General features: G+C 36.3%; 1 protein-coding gene and 1 long non-coding RNA gene across 5 annotated transcripts in view; one reads left to right on the forward strand and one right to left on the reverse strand.

The window, feature by feature from the left end:
* LOC127810911 (uncharacterized) overlaps nucleotides 1-17,678 on the forward strand; it is a 108,774-nt gene that overhangs the window by 68,934 nt on the left and 22,162 nt on the right. For 2 of the 4 annotated variants that reach the window (XM_052350520.1, XM_052350519.1), the window contains one exon: nucleotides 15,189-15,550. In XM_052350520.1, coding sequence (XP_052206480.1) covers nucleotides 15,189-15,319 — 131 coding nt within the window. In that variant the 3' untranslated portion in view covers nucleotides 15,320-15,550. Of the gene's footprint in view, nucleotides 1-14,829; nucleotides 15,551-17,678 lie in introns of those variants that run through there. The other 2 variants (XM_052350518.1, XM_052350517.1) reach the window with 2 other exon arrangements.
* Nucleotides 1-17,678, reverse strand: part of LOC127810912 (uncharacterized) — a 108,614-nt gene that overhangs the window by 68,915 nt on the left and 22,021 nt on the right. The gene's annotated exons all lie outside the window — the stretch shown is intronic.

The following is a 17,678-nucleotide window of genomic DNA, read 5'->3' on the forward strand; positions in this document are numbered from 1 at the left end:
TTCCAAAAGCTAAAGATGATTTGATTGCTAACATTGTTGGACCCAAGAAGGTTTGGCTACTAAAAGTACCAATATGATGTATTTCTTGTAGGTAAGCTTGTCATCCAAGGAAGGAAAGAAGAAATGGTATCTTGATAGTGGATGTACCAAGCATATGACGGGAGACAAGGATCAATTCGTCTCTCTCATTTACAAAGAAGGAGGTAATGTTGTCTATGGAGATAACTTGAAAGGTAAAATCCTTGGCTATGACATAGTTGGTTTAAGTAGAACAAAAATTGAAAATATTCGCCTTGTTGAAGGTCTAAAACACAACTTGCTAAGCATAAGCCAATTATGTGATAAAGGACATAAAGTCATTTTTAAATCAAGCAAATGTAATGTCTATGATTTGAAATCAAATGAACTTATCTTTTTTGGAAATAGACATGGAAATGTATATGTTATTTGGCTTGATGATGTTGTGCGTAAACATGAAAATTGTTTGATTGCATCAAATGCAAATTTGTCTTGGTTATGGCATAAGAAACTAGGTCATGCAAGCATAAACTTAATTGACAAATTGGCTAGAAAACATCTAGTTAGAGGCTTGCCAAATATAAAATTTAAAAAAGATCATGTTTGTGATATTTGTATAAAAGGAAAACAAACTAGATCTTTATTTAAACCCATAAATTCAGTTAGCACAGCTAGACCTCTAGAACTGCTTTATCTATATTTGTTTGGTCCTATGAGAACTCAAAGTTTAGGAGAAAAATCCTACACCCTAGTCATAGTAGATGATTTTTCAAGGTTTACATGGGTATTGTTCTTAGGAAATAAAAATGATGTTTTTAAAGCATTCTCTAGATTGTGTAAAAGACTTCAAAATGAACAAGACTTAAAAATAAAGCAAATAAGAAGTGATCATGGTGGAGAATTTGAAAATCAATAATTTCAAGCCTATTGTGAAGAAAATGGAATTCACCATAACTCCTCAGTCTCTAGAACTCCTCAACAAAATGGTGTCGTTAAAAGAAAAAATAGAACTTTTATAGAAATGTCTAGAACCAAGTTGCTAGAAAATAATTTGCCAAAATACTTTTGGGCTAAAGCTGTAAATATAGCTTGCTATGTTCTTAATAGAGTATCAATAAAACCAATTATTAAAATAACTTCATATGAACTATATAAACACAAAAAAACAAATATTTCTCATTTCCATCACTTTGGGTGCAAATGTTTTAATCTAAACAATGGTAAAGATAATTTAGGAAAATTCGATACTAAGAGTGATGAAGGCATATTTATAGGTTTTTCATCTCAAAGCAAAGCTTATTGAGTGTTTAATAAAAGAACGCTAGTTGTAGAAAAATCAATTCATGTAGTGTTTGATGACAAACCTGTAATAAAAAAAAATGATGATGATCTAGAAGACATTCCAAATAAGATGAAACAAATTCAAATAAATGAAGAAAAAGATCAAAGCAATAACCAAGATTTAAAAAATTCGAATGAAATTTCATTTCCAAGAGAAAAAAATTATGTCAAAGAAAATGAAATCTTAGGAGATCCTAGCAAAGGAGTATCAACTAGATCTTTTCTTAGATTAAATACCAATTTAGTTATAATCTCTCAAATAGAACCCAAAAATGTTCAAGAAGCTTTAAATGATGATGAATGGGTTAAGGCTATGCAAGATAAGTTAAACCAATTCGAAAAGAATGAAATTTGATGTCTTGTACATGAACCATCAAATCACCCGATCATAGGAACAAAGTGGATCTTTAGAAACAAGCTTGATGAGAGTGGAAATATCATTAGAAATAATGCTAGATTAGTTGCTCAAGAATATAGTCAAGAAGAGGGTACGTATTGACTATGATGAAATCTATGCTTCGGTAGCATAAGAATCCGATTATCTTTCTTATGCTACAAGAACTTCACTTTATATCAAATGGATGTTAAAAGTACATTCTTACATGATTTTATTTTGGAGCAAGTGTTGTAAAACAACCACCCAGTTTTGAAGATCCAAAATATCCAAATCATGTATACAAGCTTACTAAAGCCTTATATGGTTTAAAACAAGCTCCTAGAGCTTGGTATGAAAGGCTAAGTAAGTTTCTCACAGAAAATGGATTTCAAAGAGGTAATGTTGACACAACACTTTTCATTAAGAAGAAAAGAAATGATATGTTGATTGTTTAGATTTATGTTGATGACATTATTTTTGGATCATTAAATCTTAGTTTGTGTAAAGAGTTTGCTTCAATAATGCAAAATGAATTTGAAATGAGCATGATGGGAGAATTAACATACTTCTTAGGTCTTCAAATTAGGCAACCATCTCAAGAAACTTATTTAAGTCAAGCTAAGTATGTAAAAAAAATCTTAGCTAAATTTGGAATGAAAGACTATAAGCTTATATCAACCCCTATGACTACATCAAGTTTCATTGATAAAGATGAGAAAGGGAAATCAGTAGATTAAAAGTTATATAGAGGGATAATTGGATCTTTATTATATCTAACGGCTTCCAGACCGACATTAAGTTTAGTGTTGGTATGTGTGCTAGATATTAAGTTGATGCAAAAGAATCTCACTTGAAAACCACCAAAAAAAGTCTAAGATATATTAAAGGTTCTAAAAATTTAGGCCTATTCTATCCAAAATTAAAAGAATTTAAGCTTACGGCCTATACCTGTAAGACCCTGTTTCGACATAAGGTTGCCACATAATTTAAGCAAGTTTAGAATACCGAAAATTGGCTTGATAGTAGTTATAAGTACCGAATTGACTATAGGGAATGCCTCGGAGTTAAATTATCTAAGAAAAATGATACGGCATTGATAAGCATCCCGAGATAGGATTTATGATATCGAAAGAAATCAAATCGGGAATAGTTTTCGGTACAACTGTCATTTAGGTTGCAAAACTGAATTATCGTAGAAGACGTCTGAGAAGTCAACGGAAGCCTAGGGGGGCTTTAGTTTTACGTAAGGATCAACCCTTAAGTGGTTTCGAGATTAATCGATAGCCTGGTGAGGACACTGGGGCAAAATCGTCCAAATCGAGTAACCTTAAAATTATTAATTTTGGATTTTCAATATTGAAATGCAATTTAATTCAACGTTTGAAGGCATAGTTGCAATTAGGGAATTGTGCAAATGATATTATGAGAAAACTGGGATTTAATGCATAATTTTATATATATTAATGTAATATATGATATATAAATATATATATGCGCAAATTAGTGGCCATTCCTCTGCAATTTCATGGCCATGCTCTATTGTGGCTGCAATTGAGTGTTTCATATGTCAAGAGGGTTCTTCACGCAAGCACGAATGGGATGAGTAAGGTGAGGTTGATTTTGATTTGAGTGATGTATAATATATATAAATATACATAACGCATTTCGTGGAGAGCAAGCGACAGCTTGCCTATAAATTAGAAGAGGCTTTGGCCGATTGGGAGAAGCATCAAGAGAAGAGCCGAAGACAGAGATGAGGAGATTGCGCGAGGGAGAGGCTGATCGATGGCGACCAAAGTAGCAAGCGGCCATAGCCGCAAGCTTCAAGCGGCCATGGCCGCAAGCTCGAGCAATGAAGGCGCGGCCATGGCAGATAAGGAAGAAGGGGTAGCAGCGGAGAGGTGCAACTGGGATGGCAATAAGGTGCGATGAGCTCGGTGGAGGCGCAAAAGGCTTCCAGCGTGGGCGGAAGCAACCATGGCAGCCGCGGAGTTGCCATTTCAGCAGCTTGGCGGTGCGGGAGCCATGTGCAGGTTGCAAGGGAGGCGTTGGAGAAAATGAAGTGGGAGGAAGAAGAAAGGAGAAGAAAAAGAAAAAGAAAAAGAAAAAGAAAAAGGAAAGAAAATGAGAAAAAAAAAAGAAAAGAATCCTAGAAAATTCTAGAAAATAGGATTTGAATATTTATTAGTATTCTGGAGATTTTGGGTAAGAAAATGGTTCGGGCAAGCATTTCGAGGATATGACACGCATACCGAGGAAGCCTAAGAGGCCAAGTTAAGGTAAGTAAAATTTCCTAAAAATTTTTAGAAATTCAGGAATATTATTTTATGAATTGTCACAGTGAACTATTTGAGAAAATATTTAAGAAATATTTAGTTTGGATTTATTGAGGAAAAATAGGAAGAAAAAGAGAGAAAATTAAAGAAAATGCAAAAAATTATGAAAAAATAGGTTTTAATACTTATTTAAATAAATATGGTGATTAGGATGCTTTGAGACTAAAGTTGAAGTGATTTGTATAAATTTTGAGATTGGCACACAAATCGATGCGATACACGTATTTTGAGGCAATGCATGAATATCGAGATAGCTCGATAAGCTTGAGAAGGTAAGTGGTACTTCCCAACTGGATTTAGTTTTATGGAAAATGGTTGGTTGTAGGTGATTTATGTTTCAAACCCCAATCCTCGGGGATGCTTTCATCATATTGACATGCTCTAATATGTATCCATCACGTAAACTGCATACATGACATACTATGAAATGCACATATACACATTAATATCATTGATCGCGTGCATTGTGACCATAGGGAGTACGAACTAGCACCGCTGCTTTACCACGGGTGCACCCATACACCCTGGCTTCGAAAGAGGTGGTCGCAAAAATGGCGAGTAGCATGAAGGGTGCAGTTGACCCTTATGATGAAGTAAGACATTGCATTCATGCACGAAATATGTTTTCTGTACCCTTACTTAGATGATTCATCATCTAACTTGGGTTTTACCCCTAGAATATTCAAACGTTCTAGATAGAGACTGTAATAGATAGGAGGATGAATGAGACATGAAATGGCACTTAGCAAAGTGCATGATGAATGAAATGTATGTAATGTAGCCCATGTATTTAAGTTTTGCTACTTTGAATTCTGGACGTTTTGAAAGCATGAGGATGTATAACCCTATTTAAGGTTAATGATAGTTGAGAACTTATGTTTTGTATTAAGTTATGTTGAGGAATGATGATGTACGAATTGATTTATGATCAATGTTAAGATATCAGGTTCGATCTTTGCTTCCTCATTTGATGTTTATGATGATTCTCTTGATCGAGAAAATGATTGGGAATTTTGGGGTGGACACGAGGAATGATGTGATTTAGGATTAGTTTGAAAGGAAAAAATTTATTGTCCCCAGTTACAACGTGCCTGAGAAAGCGGGGCGTTATAGTTGGTATCAGAGCTTAAGTTTAATGGAAGACTTAAGTGACTTTGATGTAGTGGCTATCAGAGTCAAACCTTATTTGGAGATTAGGGAATATCAATTTGAAGACATAAGAGGATCTGATATTGATAGAACCAGTTAGTAGGAACCCCAAGTTGAGGTTTAGGGGAAAGAGACTAATTTCGTAAGGCAGAATCCCTATTTAGAGATTTGGGGATTGTCGGTTGAAGGCTTAGAGGTTATTGGATTTAAGTGTTATGTACTGGATTTATCATATTCTTAAAAGGGGAATATGATAAATCGATCACAGAATGACACATGGGCTACTACCATTAATTAGTATGGGATGCTAATTATAATGGATGGTGAATCACATGCCATTGAGATGTAGATAGTAGACATGTTGTAACGCCCCGCTTTCCCGGGCGCGTTATAACTTGGGACAATTCCGAGACAATAAATTTTTTTCTCTTTCAAACTTAATGCTAAATCACATCATTCATCGAATTCATCCCATAATTTTCATACATTTTATCTCGGAAGAGAATCATTATACAGATCAAATGCGGAAGCAATGATCGAACTTGATATCTTAACATTGATCATTAAATCATCGTTCCTTAACAAACTTTATACAAAACATAAGTTATCATCTAACATTAACCCTAAACAATGTTATACATCATCATTCCTCAAAACATTTAGAATTCAAAGTAGCAGAACTTAAATACATAGGCTACATAACATACATTTCATGCCTCATTTATCCTCGTATCTACTATAATCTCCATCTGGAACGTTTGAATATATTAAGGGCAAAGCCCAAGTTAGATGATGAATCATCTAAGTAAGGGTACAGAAAACATATTTCGTGCATGAATGCAATGTCTTACTCATCGTAGGTGTCAACTGCACCCTTGGTAAAGCAACGGTGCTAGTTCATACTCCCTATGACCACAATGCGTGTGATTAATGATATCAACGTGTACATATGTATTTCATAGCATGTCATGTATGCAGTCTACGTGATGGATACATATCTGAGCATGTCAACATGATGAAAACATTTTCGAGGAACATAAATCACTCACAAATCAAGCATTTTTCATAAAATTAAATTCAGTTGGGAAGTACCACTTACTTTCTCAAGCTTATCGGGCTATTTCGGTATTCGCGCCTTGCCTCAAAATATGTGCATCGCCTCGATTTGCATGCCGACCTCAAAATTCACACAAGTCACTTCAACTTAAGCCTCAAAGCATCATAATCACCACATTTATTTAAATAAACATTAAAATCTATTTTTCCATAATTTCTTGCATTTTCTTTATTTCTCTATCTATTTCTTTCTATTTTTCTCAATAAATGCAAACTAAATATTTCTCAAATATTTCACTACGAAAATTCATAAAATAATATTCTTTAATTTTTAAAATTTTCTAGGGAATTTTACTTACATTGACTTAGCCTCTCTGACTTTCCCGGTATGCGTGCCATATTCCCGAAACGTGTGCCCGAACCGTTTTCTCGTCCAAAATCTCTCAAATATTAATAATTATTCATTTCCTATTTTTCAGAATTTTTCAAGAATTGTTTCCTATTTTTCTCCATTTCTTTTATTTTCTTCCTTTTTCTTTTCTTTTCTTTTTTTTTTCTTTTCTTTTCTTCTCCCTCTTCTTCTTCTTCTTCTTCTTCTTCTTCTTCTTCATCTTCTTCTTCTTCCTTCCTCCCTCCCGCCTGCAACTTCCGCACACACAATGCTCGCGACCCCTTCGCCTTCCGGCCTTGCTGCCGCCAGCCGCCACCACGGCTAGCACCTTCGCTGTCGGTTGCGCCCCGCTCCACTGTGCATAGCTGCAGCCACCGCAGCCGCCAACCGGCCTCCCGTGCACAGCCGCCCAGTTGCAACAATCGTGGCTGCCATGGCTGTTTCCACGCACGCTGGCAGCCTCATCGCCGGCCTCCGCTGCTGCCAGCACCACCATAAGCCTTCGCTGCTAATGGCAGCCTCTGATTGCCGATCGTGGCTGTTTCCGTGCGGCTATGGCTGTCGAATAGCAGCTTTGCTGCTGCTGTCATGGCTAATTTCGGCCATTGTAGGCCTCTCTCTCTCCGTTCCAGCACTCTCTCTCTCTCTCGATCTCACAAGCTCTCTCTACCTCTCTCTCTCGGCCTTTGCCCGAGCTGGCTGCCTTCATCTTCCATTTTCTTGCTTCTTTGTTCTTCAATTCTCATCCTATTTATAGGCAAGCCAGTGCCCCAAACCTGCCATGGCCACTTCTCTTGGCGTGTAATCCTTTCTAAATCTTGCGGGGGATCGCTATGCAGAGGCATAGGTTGCATTTATTGAGGTATGGCCTCTGCTCTGTGCGTACACATATATATATAATTATATATTATATTATAAAAATTAGAAAATTATATATTTAAATCCCATTTTTAACCCTAAATTTATTGGAATAATTCTCTAATTGCAATAATATGCTCAAACATTGAATTAATTGGTATTACGATACCGAAAACACAAAATTAATAACTTGAAGCTTAGTTAAAAATGACGATTTCGCCCTAGAGTCCTCACTGAGCTGACGTTTCATCCCGAAACCACTAAGGGTTGCTCATTATGGAAAATCGGAGCCCCCTCAAGCTTCCGTTGATTTTTCGAAAGTCTCCTATAACGATTCGATTTTACAGCCTAAATGGCAGCTGTATTTTAGCTGTACTGAAAACTGTTCCCGATCCGATTTCTTTTGATACCATAAATATTTTCTCCGAACGCTCATCAAGACCATATAATTTTTCTTAGACAATTTCACCCCGAGGCATTCCCTGCAATCGATTTGATACTTATAACTGCTATTAAGCTAATTTTTCGGTGTTCTAAACTTATCGAAATTACGTGGCGACCTCATACGAACATGGGGTATTACATTCTCCTCTCCTTACAAAAATTTCTTCCTCGACATTTACCACATGTCCTAAATCTGAAAACTTCATCCTCGAAACTAGCTATGCCTCACTTTAAGTTATCACAATTTATTCATTGCTTGATCTTTACTCGAGCTAACCTATTCGAGGTTTCTTATAAACTGTTGTTTCCTCGTTCTTGTAGGTATTCATCACCTGATATAACCTCAAGTTTCTGACAATTGACCACAATCATCTTTTAATCATGTCACGTAACTATTTTCCCAAGAAATCTTTATTAATAGATTCTATCTTTCTCCAAAATTTCATTTCATAACTTAACCTTTAATATCAACCGAAATTTAACGTTGTCTTCCAAGTCTAGCAATACTAATATCCTTACATCGCTTGCTCCTTTGTTACTTAGTCGCCAACTAATACCCATTCACCCATAACTTAAATAACTCCTCGCACTTTTCGAAGTGATCATTGTATATCATCAGATTAATCATTTGATCCTCAAATTTGTTTGAATTAATCCTCGAGTAATAATGTTTCATGTCAACTAACTTTAATCATGTTAGATCCTTGAGGCACCATCTTATGGCAATTGACTATAATCATACTTTACCAAACCATCTGATTACTTTCCTCGCATCTAACCATCGGCTCTTTTGACTTCTAGTTAATTGCAGCACAGGTTCACTTGCTAACTCGCAATCTTTAGACTTGCTCCCTGACTCTAATGTTTAATCGTCTTGGCAATAGTGCTATCAACTTTATTCGTACTATTCTAGCCTCTTAGTCCACACATAGCTTAGCATTCAATAATCTCAAGCCATCATTGGTAAATTCAAACTCATCATTTAAGAAATAATCCTAATAATTTTTTCGGGAATACGTCCTAGCATTTCTCTTGCTTACTACTTTTCACTGATCGCATGCGCTTGGACCACATATCCACAGGCTCATTTTTTTTTTATTTTATTTATTATTACTCACTGACATTATTTTAATCATCGCCCAGCTACACATCCTCGATTTGCCCACCAGGGCTGTCTTAGACTAATCGTCTAGCCCAACAGGACCTTCATTCTTCAAAATCGAAAATCTTAGATCTCCAATAGATTTTGATCTATTACTAACATCCTGGCACATATGTCATTACCTGTCTCTCTCAAACACGCCAAAGATTCTCAAAGACATCAATCCGTAACCATCCTGCTAACTAGAGTGGGTAGGTACTTACGTCTCCCATGATACTCCGATTCTTATTGAATCATGACTTTCACAGCTTAAGAAAATCAATCTCTATTTCCTTAACAAGATTACCCAAGGACCTTCCAAATCTTTTCTTTTTTTTTTTGGAAAACTTTAAAATCTCATCACAAATCCTTAGATTCTCATCCCTTAGGGGAAATTCCTCGAAAATCCCAAATCGATTCATCTTTGAAAATCCCGGATCAGATCACGTTAACTGGCTCCAATCATTTTTTATAAACAACCGAACCTCAAAAACTTCTCAGGACTCTTTACCTAAGGATACCTTAAACCTCAAATAATGATTCAGGTCCCCATGCAGTTGCACAAGACACAACCCATTCACATGTCCCTTCTCACAAACTTTCGAATCCTCAAGCTCACTTGGCACACTGAACCGTAATCACAACCTCTATTGACTAGGTCTCTCATCATTCTCCCTTAGGGTATATACGACCTACCAGCAACTCTTTCGTTTTTGGTATTTGAACTGAGTTCGCCATCTCACAACTCATCGTCAAGGCCTTGAACTAGCCATGCTCTACTACCTAAAACCTCGTTTATCGAGAATCCACTGACTCTCACATTTCACTCTTTAGATCCAGCTGACTATCAGCACACGACCATTCATGATCCCATTGCCATACTAGATATCGCGGTATTCTGTTCCTCGACCATTCATGACCACAAACCTAGATACAATTCGTTAAATAGGACACTTAGTCCATACTTATTCATTTCATTTCAGGTTGATTCTCCGGCCTTGATCAATCAAATCTAGTGGTACACCTCGCTTCTAGACTGTTGGGACTTAGACCCATATAAGGTACAGACCCTACTGGGCTATCCCAGATCTTCATCATCTAATCGTCTCCTAAGCAGTCTGCTATAATGCTTCGATCAACGGGCTTCCCGTACCTTATTGTAAACCATCCATCAACCATCTGCACGTGCGTCTCTAGATCCAGATCTATCACTGCAAACACCGAACCAATAGTGTCATCATGCTGCTAGGGTTCCTTATCCCATCTCTGCGAGTCCCATTGGTTACACCACTGCCACCTCATCAATTGATGCAACTCACTTGCCATCACTTGACCACCTTCGGTCTCTCGCTTTACCTAATCCGTTGGATCCCCAATCTACACATCCTATTTCCGAGACACTAAATGATCCTCGAAAATACCTAACTCAGCAGCTAGGCCATGTCGCATCAAACTAATCATCCATGATTCGATCATCCTTGATAACCACAGTTATCCTATATTCCATTGTAAGGATTTAACTAATGACCTCAAATTAATAGTCTTTGAATCTCTCAGATCCATAATCATGGTTACCGAGTCAACCTGACACCCGAATTATATCATCGGATCCTAATTTCAATAGCTAGATCATTCTTCTTGTACTAGCCCCTATCAAGCTTTTACTATTCATCGAGAATAGTAATTGGATATTGGAATAGTGTATGTTCATGAATAGTACACCAGGTAAGTTTTCAGGAAAGAGAGGTGGGTCACAAATGAACACACTTAAATTCCAAGTCTTTCTTTAGCTAGAACTGTCCTAGACATGCACGTCCACTGCACAACACTTAAATCCGGTAACCTCTAAGCCTTCAACCGACAATCCCCAAATCTCCAAAAAAAAATTTCGTCTTACGAACCATTAATCTTGGGGTTCTAACTTGGGGTTCCAACTAATTGGTTCCATCAATACCAGATTATCTTAAGTCTCCAAACTGTTATTCCCTAATCTCCAAATAGGGTTTAACTCTGATATTAACTTCATCAAAGTCACTTAAGGCTTCCAATAAACTTAAGCTCTGATACCAATTGTAATGCCTCACTTTTTCGGGCGCGTTATAACTTGGGACAATTCCGAGACAATAAATTTTTTTCCCTTTCAAACTTAATGCTAAATCACATCATTCCTCGAATTCATTCCAGAATTTCCATACATTTTATCTCGGAAGAGAATCATTATACACATCAAATGCGAAAGCAATGATCGAACCTGATATCTTAACATTGATCATTAAATCATCGTTCCTCAACAAACTTTATACAAAACATAAGTTATCATCTAACATTAACCCTAAACAAGGTTATACATCATCATTCCTCAAAACGTTCAGAATTCAAAATAGCAGAATTTAAATACATAGACTACATAACATACATTTCATGCACCTTGCTAAGTACCATTTCATGCCTCATTCATCCTTGTATCTACTATAATCTCCATCTGGAATGTTTGAATAGTCCAGGGGCAAAGCCCAAGTTAGATGATGAATCATCTAAGTAAGGGTACAGAAAACATATTTCGTGCATGAATACAATGTCTTACTCATCGTAGGTGACAACTGCACCCCTCATGCTACCTACCATTTTTGCGGCCACCTCTTTCGAAGCTGGGGTGTATGGGTGCACCATTGGTAAAGTAGCGGTGCCAGTTCATACTCCCTACGGCCATAATGCGCATGATCAATGATATCAATGTGTACATATGCATTTTATAGCATGTCATGTATGCAGTCTATGTGATGGATACATATTTGAGCATGTCAACATGATGAAAACATTTTCAAGGAACATAAATCACTTACAAACCAAGCATTTTTCATAAAACTAAATTCAGTTGGGAAGTACCACTTACCTTCTCAAGCTTATCGGGCTATCTTGATATTTGTGCCTTGCCTCGAAATATGTGCATCCCCTCGATTTGCGTGCCGACCTCAAAATTCGCACAAGCCACTTCAACTTAAGCCTCAAAGCATCCTAATCACCACATTTATTTAAATAAACATTAAAATCTATTTTTCCATAATTTCTTACATTTTCTTTATTTTTCTCTCTATTTCTTCCTATTTTTTTCAATAAATCCAAACTAAATATTTTCTCAAATATTTCACTAGAAAAATTCATAAAACAATATTCTTAAATTTTTTTAGGGAATTTAACTTACCTCGACTTAGCCTCTTCGACTTACTCGGTATGCGTGCCATATTCCCGAAACGTGTGCCCGAACCGTTTTCTTGTCCAAAATCTCTGAAATATTAATAATTATTCATTTCCTATTTTTTGGGATTTTTTGAGAATTTTTTTCCTATTTTTCTCCATTTCTTTTATTTTCTTCCTTTTTCTTTTCTTTTATTTTTTTTCTTTCTTTTCTTCTCCTTCTTCTTCCTTCCTTCCTCCCGCCTGCAACTTCTGCGCACACAATGCTTGCGGCCCCTCTTCCTATCGGCCTTGCCGCCGCCAGCCGCCACCACGGCTAGCACCTTCGCCGTAGGTTGCGCCCCGCTCCAGCACGCACAGCTGCAGCCACCGCAGCCACCAACTGGCCTCTCGCGTGCAGCCACCCAGTTGCAATAGTCGCGGTTGCCATGGCTATTTCCACCCACGCCGGTAGCCTCCTCGTCAGCCTCCGCTACTGCCAGCGCCACCGTGTGCCTCCGCTGCTCGCGACAGCCTCTGATCGTTGATCGCGGCTGTTTCCACGCGGCCATGGCTGCCGAACAGCAGCTTTGCTACTGTTGCCATGGCCGATTTCGGCCATTGTAGGCCCCTCCCTTTCGGCTCCAGCACTCTCTCTCTCTCTCTCTCGATCTCATAAGCTCTCTCTACCTCTTTCTCTCGGCCTTTGGCTTGCCCGAGCTGGCTGCATTCATCTTCCATTTTCTTGCTTCTTTCTTCTTCAATTCTCATCCTATTTATAGGCAAGCCAGCGCCCCAAACTTGCCATGGCCACTTATCTTGGCGTGTAATCCTCTCTAAACCTTGCGGGGGATGGCTATACAGAGGCATGGGACAATTGGCAGAGGCATAGGTTGCATTTATTGAGGCATGGCCTCTGCTCTGCGCGTACACATATATATATATAACTATATATTATATTATAAAAATTAGAAAATTATATATTTAAATCCCATTTTAACCCTAAATTTATTGGAATAATTCTGTAATTGAATAATATCCTCAAACACTGATTAATTGGAATTACGATATTGAAAACACAAAATTAATAACTTGAAGCTTAGTTAGAAAGGACGATTTCGCCTCAGAGTCCTCACCAAGCTGACGTTTCATCCCAAAACCACTGAAGGGTTACTCATTATGGAAAATCAGAGCCCCTTTAAGCTTCCGTTGATTTTTCGGAAGTCTCCTACAACAATTCGATTTTACAGCCTAAATGGCAGCTGTATTTTAGCTATACCGAAAATTGTTCCCGATCCGATTTCTTTCGATACCATAAATCTTTTCTCGGAACACTCATCAAGACCATATAATTTTTCTTAGACAATTTCACCCCGAGGCATTCCCTACAGTTGATTCGGTACTTATAACTCCTATTTAGCCAATTTTTTGGTGTTCTAAACTCATCGAAATTACGTGGCAACCTCATATGAACATAGGGTATTACATATGTGGGTAGGTGTTGATTGAATATTTATCAAATGTGACGCATGTAACAGGTCATGTGACTGAGAGGATTAATGATTTACTACTGGCATTCGATTGTGAAACTGGTCCTCAGATCGAAGACGACTAGTTGTCTTGTACGTTGGTGTCAGAGATTTGTCATTGAACAGAACCGCCCGAATATGAGGTGAGAATGTTCTCTATGTGGTCTTTGTTCAATAGCATATAGAGGTAGATGATTGTTGATGAGATCTGTTAACCTCTGGCATGAAGTGAACATTCTATGCAATTTTAGTTGGTTAGTTATTGGAAAAACCTTGGCCAAGATATGCACGATCGAAAAGGGTTCTAATGTGTCATCTCGATCATATTATACTAGATTTTGGCATAGTTACCGAGTTTTGTGAGTTTGATCAATCCATGGCTCTCACTCGCTTAAGATGTTATCCAATGAAAGAATTATAGTGCATAATAATCGAAAGACTAAATAGGTTTACTAGAAATATTGATTTCATTGCTAATAGGATCGTCTTTACATAATACTAATTATCACTCAGAACATTGAAATGTTTGACCGACATCAAAGATTTTGCCATGTCTCCATTGCTACTCAACTATGAACTTGTAAGGTCACACCCAAAAGTGAGCATAATATCGAATTAGTGAATTTGAGGTAGTAGAATGTTTGTATCCACCATTAACAAGTAATAGAGATTAAATTACTATTAAGAGTTAATTAATAAATGTTTGATTGCCTTGAAAAAGTCAGAAATGAAAAAGGGCAATTGGAAGAATATTAGGTGGCTTTCAAGCAATTGGCTTTTATGAAAAGCCATTCTCCCGCCCATGTGAATACTTAATAATTAAATATTAACCAGTCCCCCGCCCACGTCTCCTTTTTCTTTTCATACACGCGCAATTGAGTGTGGTTCGTAATACTAATTAGCCCATGTGAATACTTAATAATTAAATATTGATTGGCATTAATAATAATAATTAAATATGTGAGTACTTAGGCTCTGCTTGATATTGATTTGAGTATATATATGCACACAATAGAGCTCCGTTTGGCATCTTGATTTGATTAGCTTGGTTCCACAATGGCACCTCCCAAACAAGGTGTAAATGCCAGGAACGGAAATAATGTCTTCAGGGGTAGGGCGACTCAGAGAACGAGATACAGAGGCGGCAGCTCCACAGCTCCCGATCAAGAGATAAATGTAGAAGGTGGAGAAAACATCTTTGAAGGAGATTTCTCTCAGGAAGCTGAAGAAATCGCCCCCGCCGGCGGAGGCAACAATCCCAATCAGCCGATTATTATTATCATGCCCCCTGATAATGGAAGGCCTGTTCCAACGCCAGATCCATGGCCAACGCCAGAACCAAGGCCAACACCTAATCCAGGCGGCCATACGCCAGGTCAAAGCACGGTTTCAGTGCCTGGAGCAGGAATGCAAACGGTTTGTCCAGCCTGTGGAATCATTTGGGCTAGGAATAATTCCATGGCTAACTACCAGACGCTGTTAAGAGGAGGCCATATATACTCCTAAGTCCTAAGTCCTAATCTATAATTTAAATATTATGTATGTGTCCTTGGTCGGTCTTGAATAATGCATGTCCTAAGTCCTAATCTACTGTGTGTGAACTATGCTTCCATGAATGGAGGAGCACTTTGATTGATTGCTGCGTCTTTCGACTTCTTTCTCTTGTTCTTCCTCTTCCTGAGGGGTTGACCTTGTTGTATTAATTCTATAATTTGAAAGATTATTGTTGTGTGTTTCTACGTACTGTCTAAACAAGACATCTATCTTCATGGCTACTACAATTGTGCTCCTCTCTCTCTCTCTCTCTCACTCTCTCTCCCCCTTCATGGATGACTTCTTACTCAGGCATCCGATCGAGGGTTAGCTGTTTATGGGAAGGCCTTAGGCAGTTCTATTTTCACTGCAAGTTCTTGTAGAATCATCCTAAGAGACAAGCCTAACAGAGATCAATGTGAAGTTGGTCTATGTCCACTATTGTGCCCATGAACTATTCTTTCGGATAAGATTTTTCACGTCATCAACTAAGATGTGAGGCAAAAATTTTTGTTTGAATTTTTTTTTTTTAATTCTTATGCATATTTTTCTTAAAATGAAAAATTTTCGATATCAAAACATGCTTGCATCCTTAGGATTTAGTATGAGAAATATTAGATACCTTAATTTAGGGGTGGAGCCAAGATTTTGGTTCAGTGGGGATAAATTTAAATACAAAATTATAATTTTAAAAATAAGATAATAATGATAAAATTAAAATAATTTTTTTTATAATTATTCTTTACACCTTTTCTTACTAAAAATTGTAATTGTTTAAGAAAGTTATATTGATTATTTGAATCTTCAGACTCATCATGATCGCGAAAGGCTAGTTCTTGTTGTAGAAGAAATTGAACACAATCAATTGATGCATTTAGACGAATTCAATAATCACACAGTGTTTATTTTAACTGCCTGAAGAAAATTATCTCAATATTTTACTCTTGATTCATTAAGGTTTTACAGTTGTTTCAAACTTAATTGTGTGCATTATTAGCATCTCCAATATGAACTTAAAGTTTATTTTTTTTTTAAATTACTGAACCCTTCTTTTATAAAAAAATCACCATCTCCTTGTTTCTCATTATTTGCTTTAAAAAAATAACAGTATAAGAAAAATGCGACATATTTGCTTATACTATATTCCAACTAATTACCAAATTTATTGAACCAAACTAAAATGAATCGTCTTGATTTCAAGAGTGATACAGATCTCTTTACAAGTTAAGCTCTTCTAATTTGATCTTGAAAATTAACATTGTAATTTATTATTGTAGTTTTTAGTCCGGGATCTATAGAAAATTGTGTAACATCAATTTACCCAATATTTGCTTTGTTAATTTGTTCATTTTCTTCAATATAAATTTCCTCCATGTTTGTTTTCTTTGCTTCACAATTTTTTTTTAATATTTAGTTTTATTTGTATCATCATTGTAAAAAAATAAAATTATGAGAAAATTATAAAAAATGCTGTGATGGTTACTGTTGGGCCATTATATACATATTTTTTTCAATACTTATTTTTTTATTTCTAATAGTCAAATACAATATAATTTTTTTATTTTTAACAGTAAATCAGTATAAAAAATAAAATTAAAAAAAAAATTGGCCCAGTGGGGGCAACTGCCTCTATTGGGCCTCAGGTGGCTCCGCCCCTACCTTAATTCCTTAGGAATCTATTTCATTTTAGTACCACTAGATAATTTCGTTTTAAAAGGATAACAAAATACAATGTGGTATATCTTGTAACAATAAAAATATTTAATATCATGAGAGATGTGCAAAGATGAGTTTTTGACATTAGTTCTTTGACTATTAAAATTTTTAACATCATTTTCATGATCACGTAAATTTGAAAATTTTCTATTTAAAATAGGTTTTTCATTCAAAACACTGAGGTTTCAATTGAGATTCTTTTAAATTATTTTTCTTTGAAAATTCTTCATTGGAAGCAAGCAAACATTCATTCTTTGTTTTCAAAATTTCTAATTCATTTGATAATAAATCAAATTATTTTTGAAGAGTTTTATTTTTCAAACATACTTACACATAATTCATTAAAAGCATTTAGTAACTATTCTTTTGAAAAATCATTATCAATATTATCACGACCATCAAAATCATAAGTAGAAATAAATGTTACCTCATCTTTTTCTTTAGTCACGAAGTACATGATGGGATTTGAACTTTCTTCTTCCTCTATTTGTTAATGATTCAAAGGATTTTCAACCTGTAAATTTTTATCAACAAGCTTGCAAGATTGATTAGTATGATAGATGGAATCAAGAATATTTAATATATCTTTAGCATTTAAACACATAAATTTTTGCAT

The sequence above is a fragment of the Diospyros lotus genome, chromosome 10 (assembly GCF_014633365.1).
Source record: "Diospyros lotus cultivar Yz01 chromosome 10, ASM1463336v1, whole genome shotgun sequence".
NCBI classification, from domain to species: Eukaryota; Viridiplantae; Streptophyta; class Magnoliopsida; order Ericales; family Ebenaceae; genus Diospyros; species Diospyros lotus.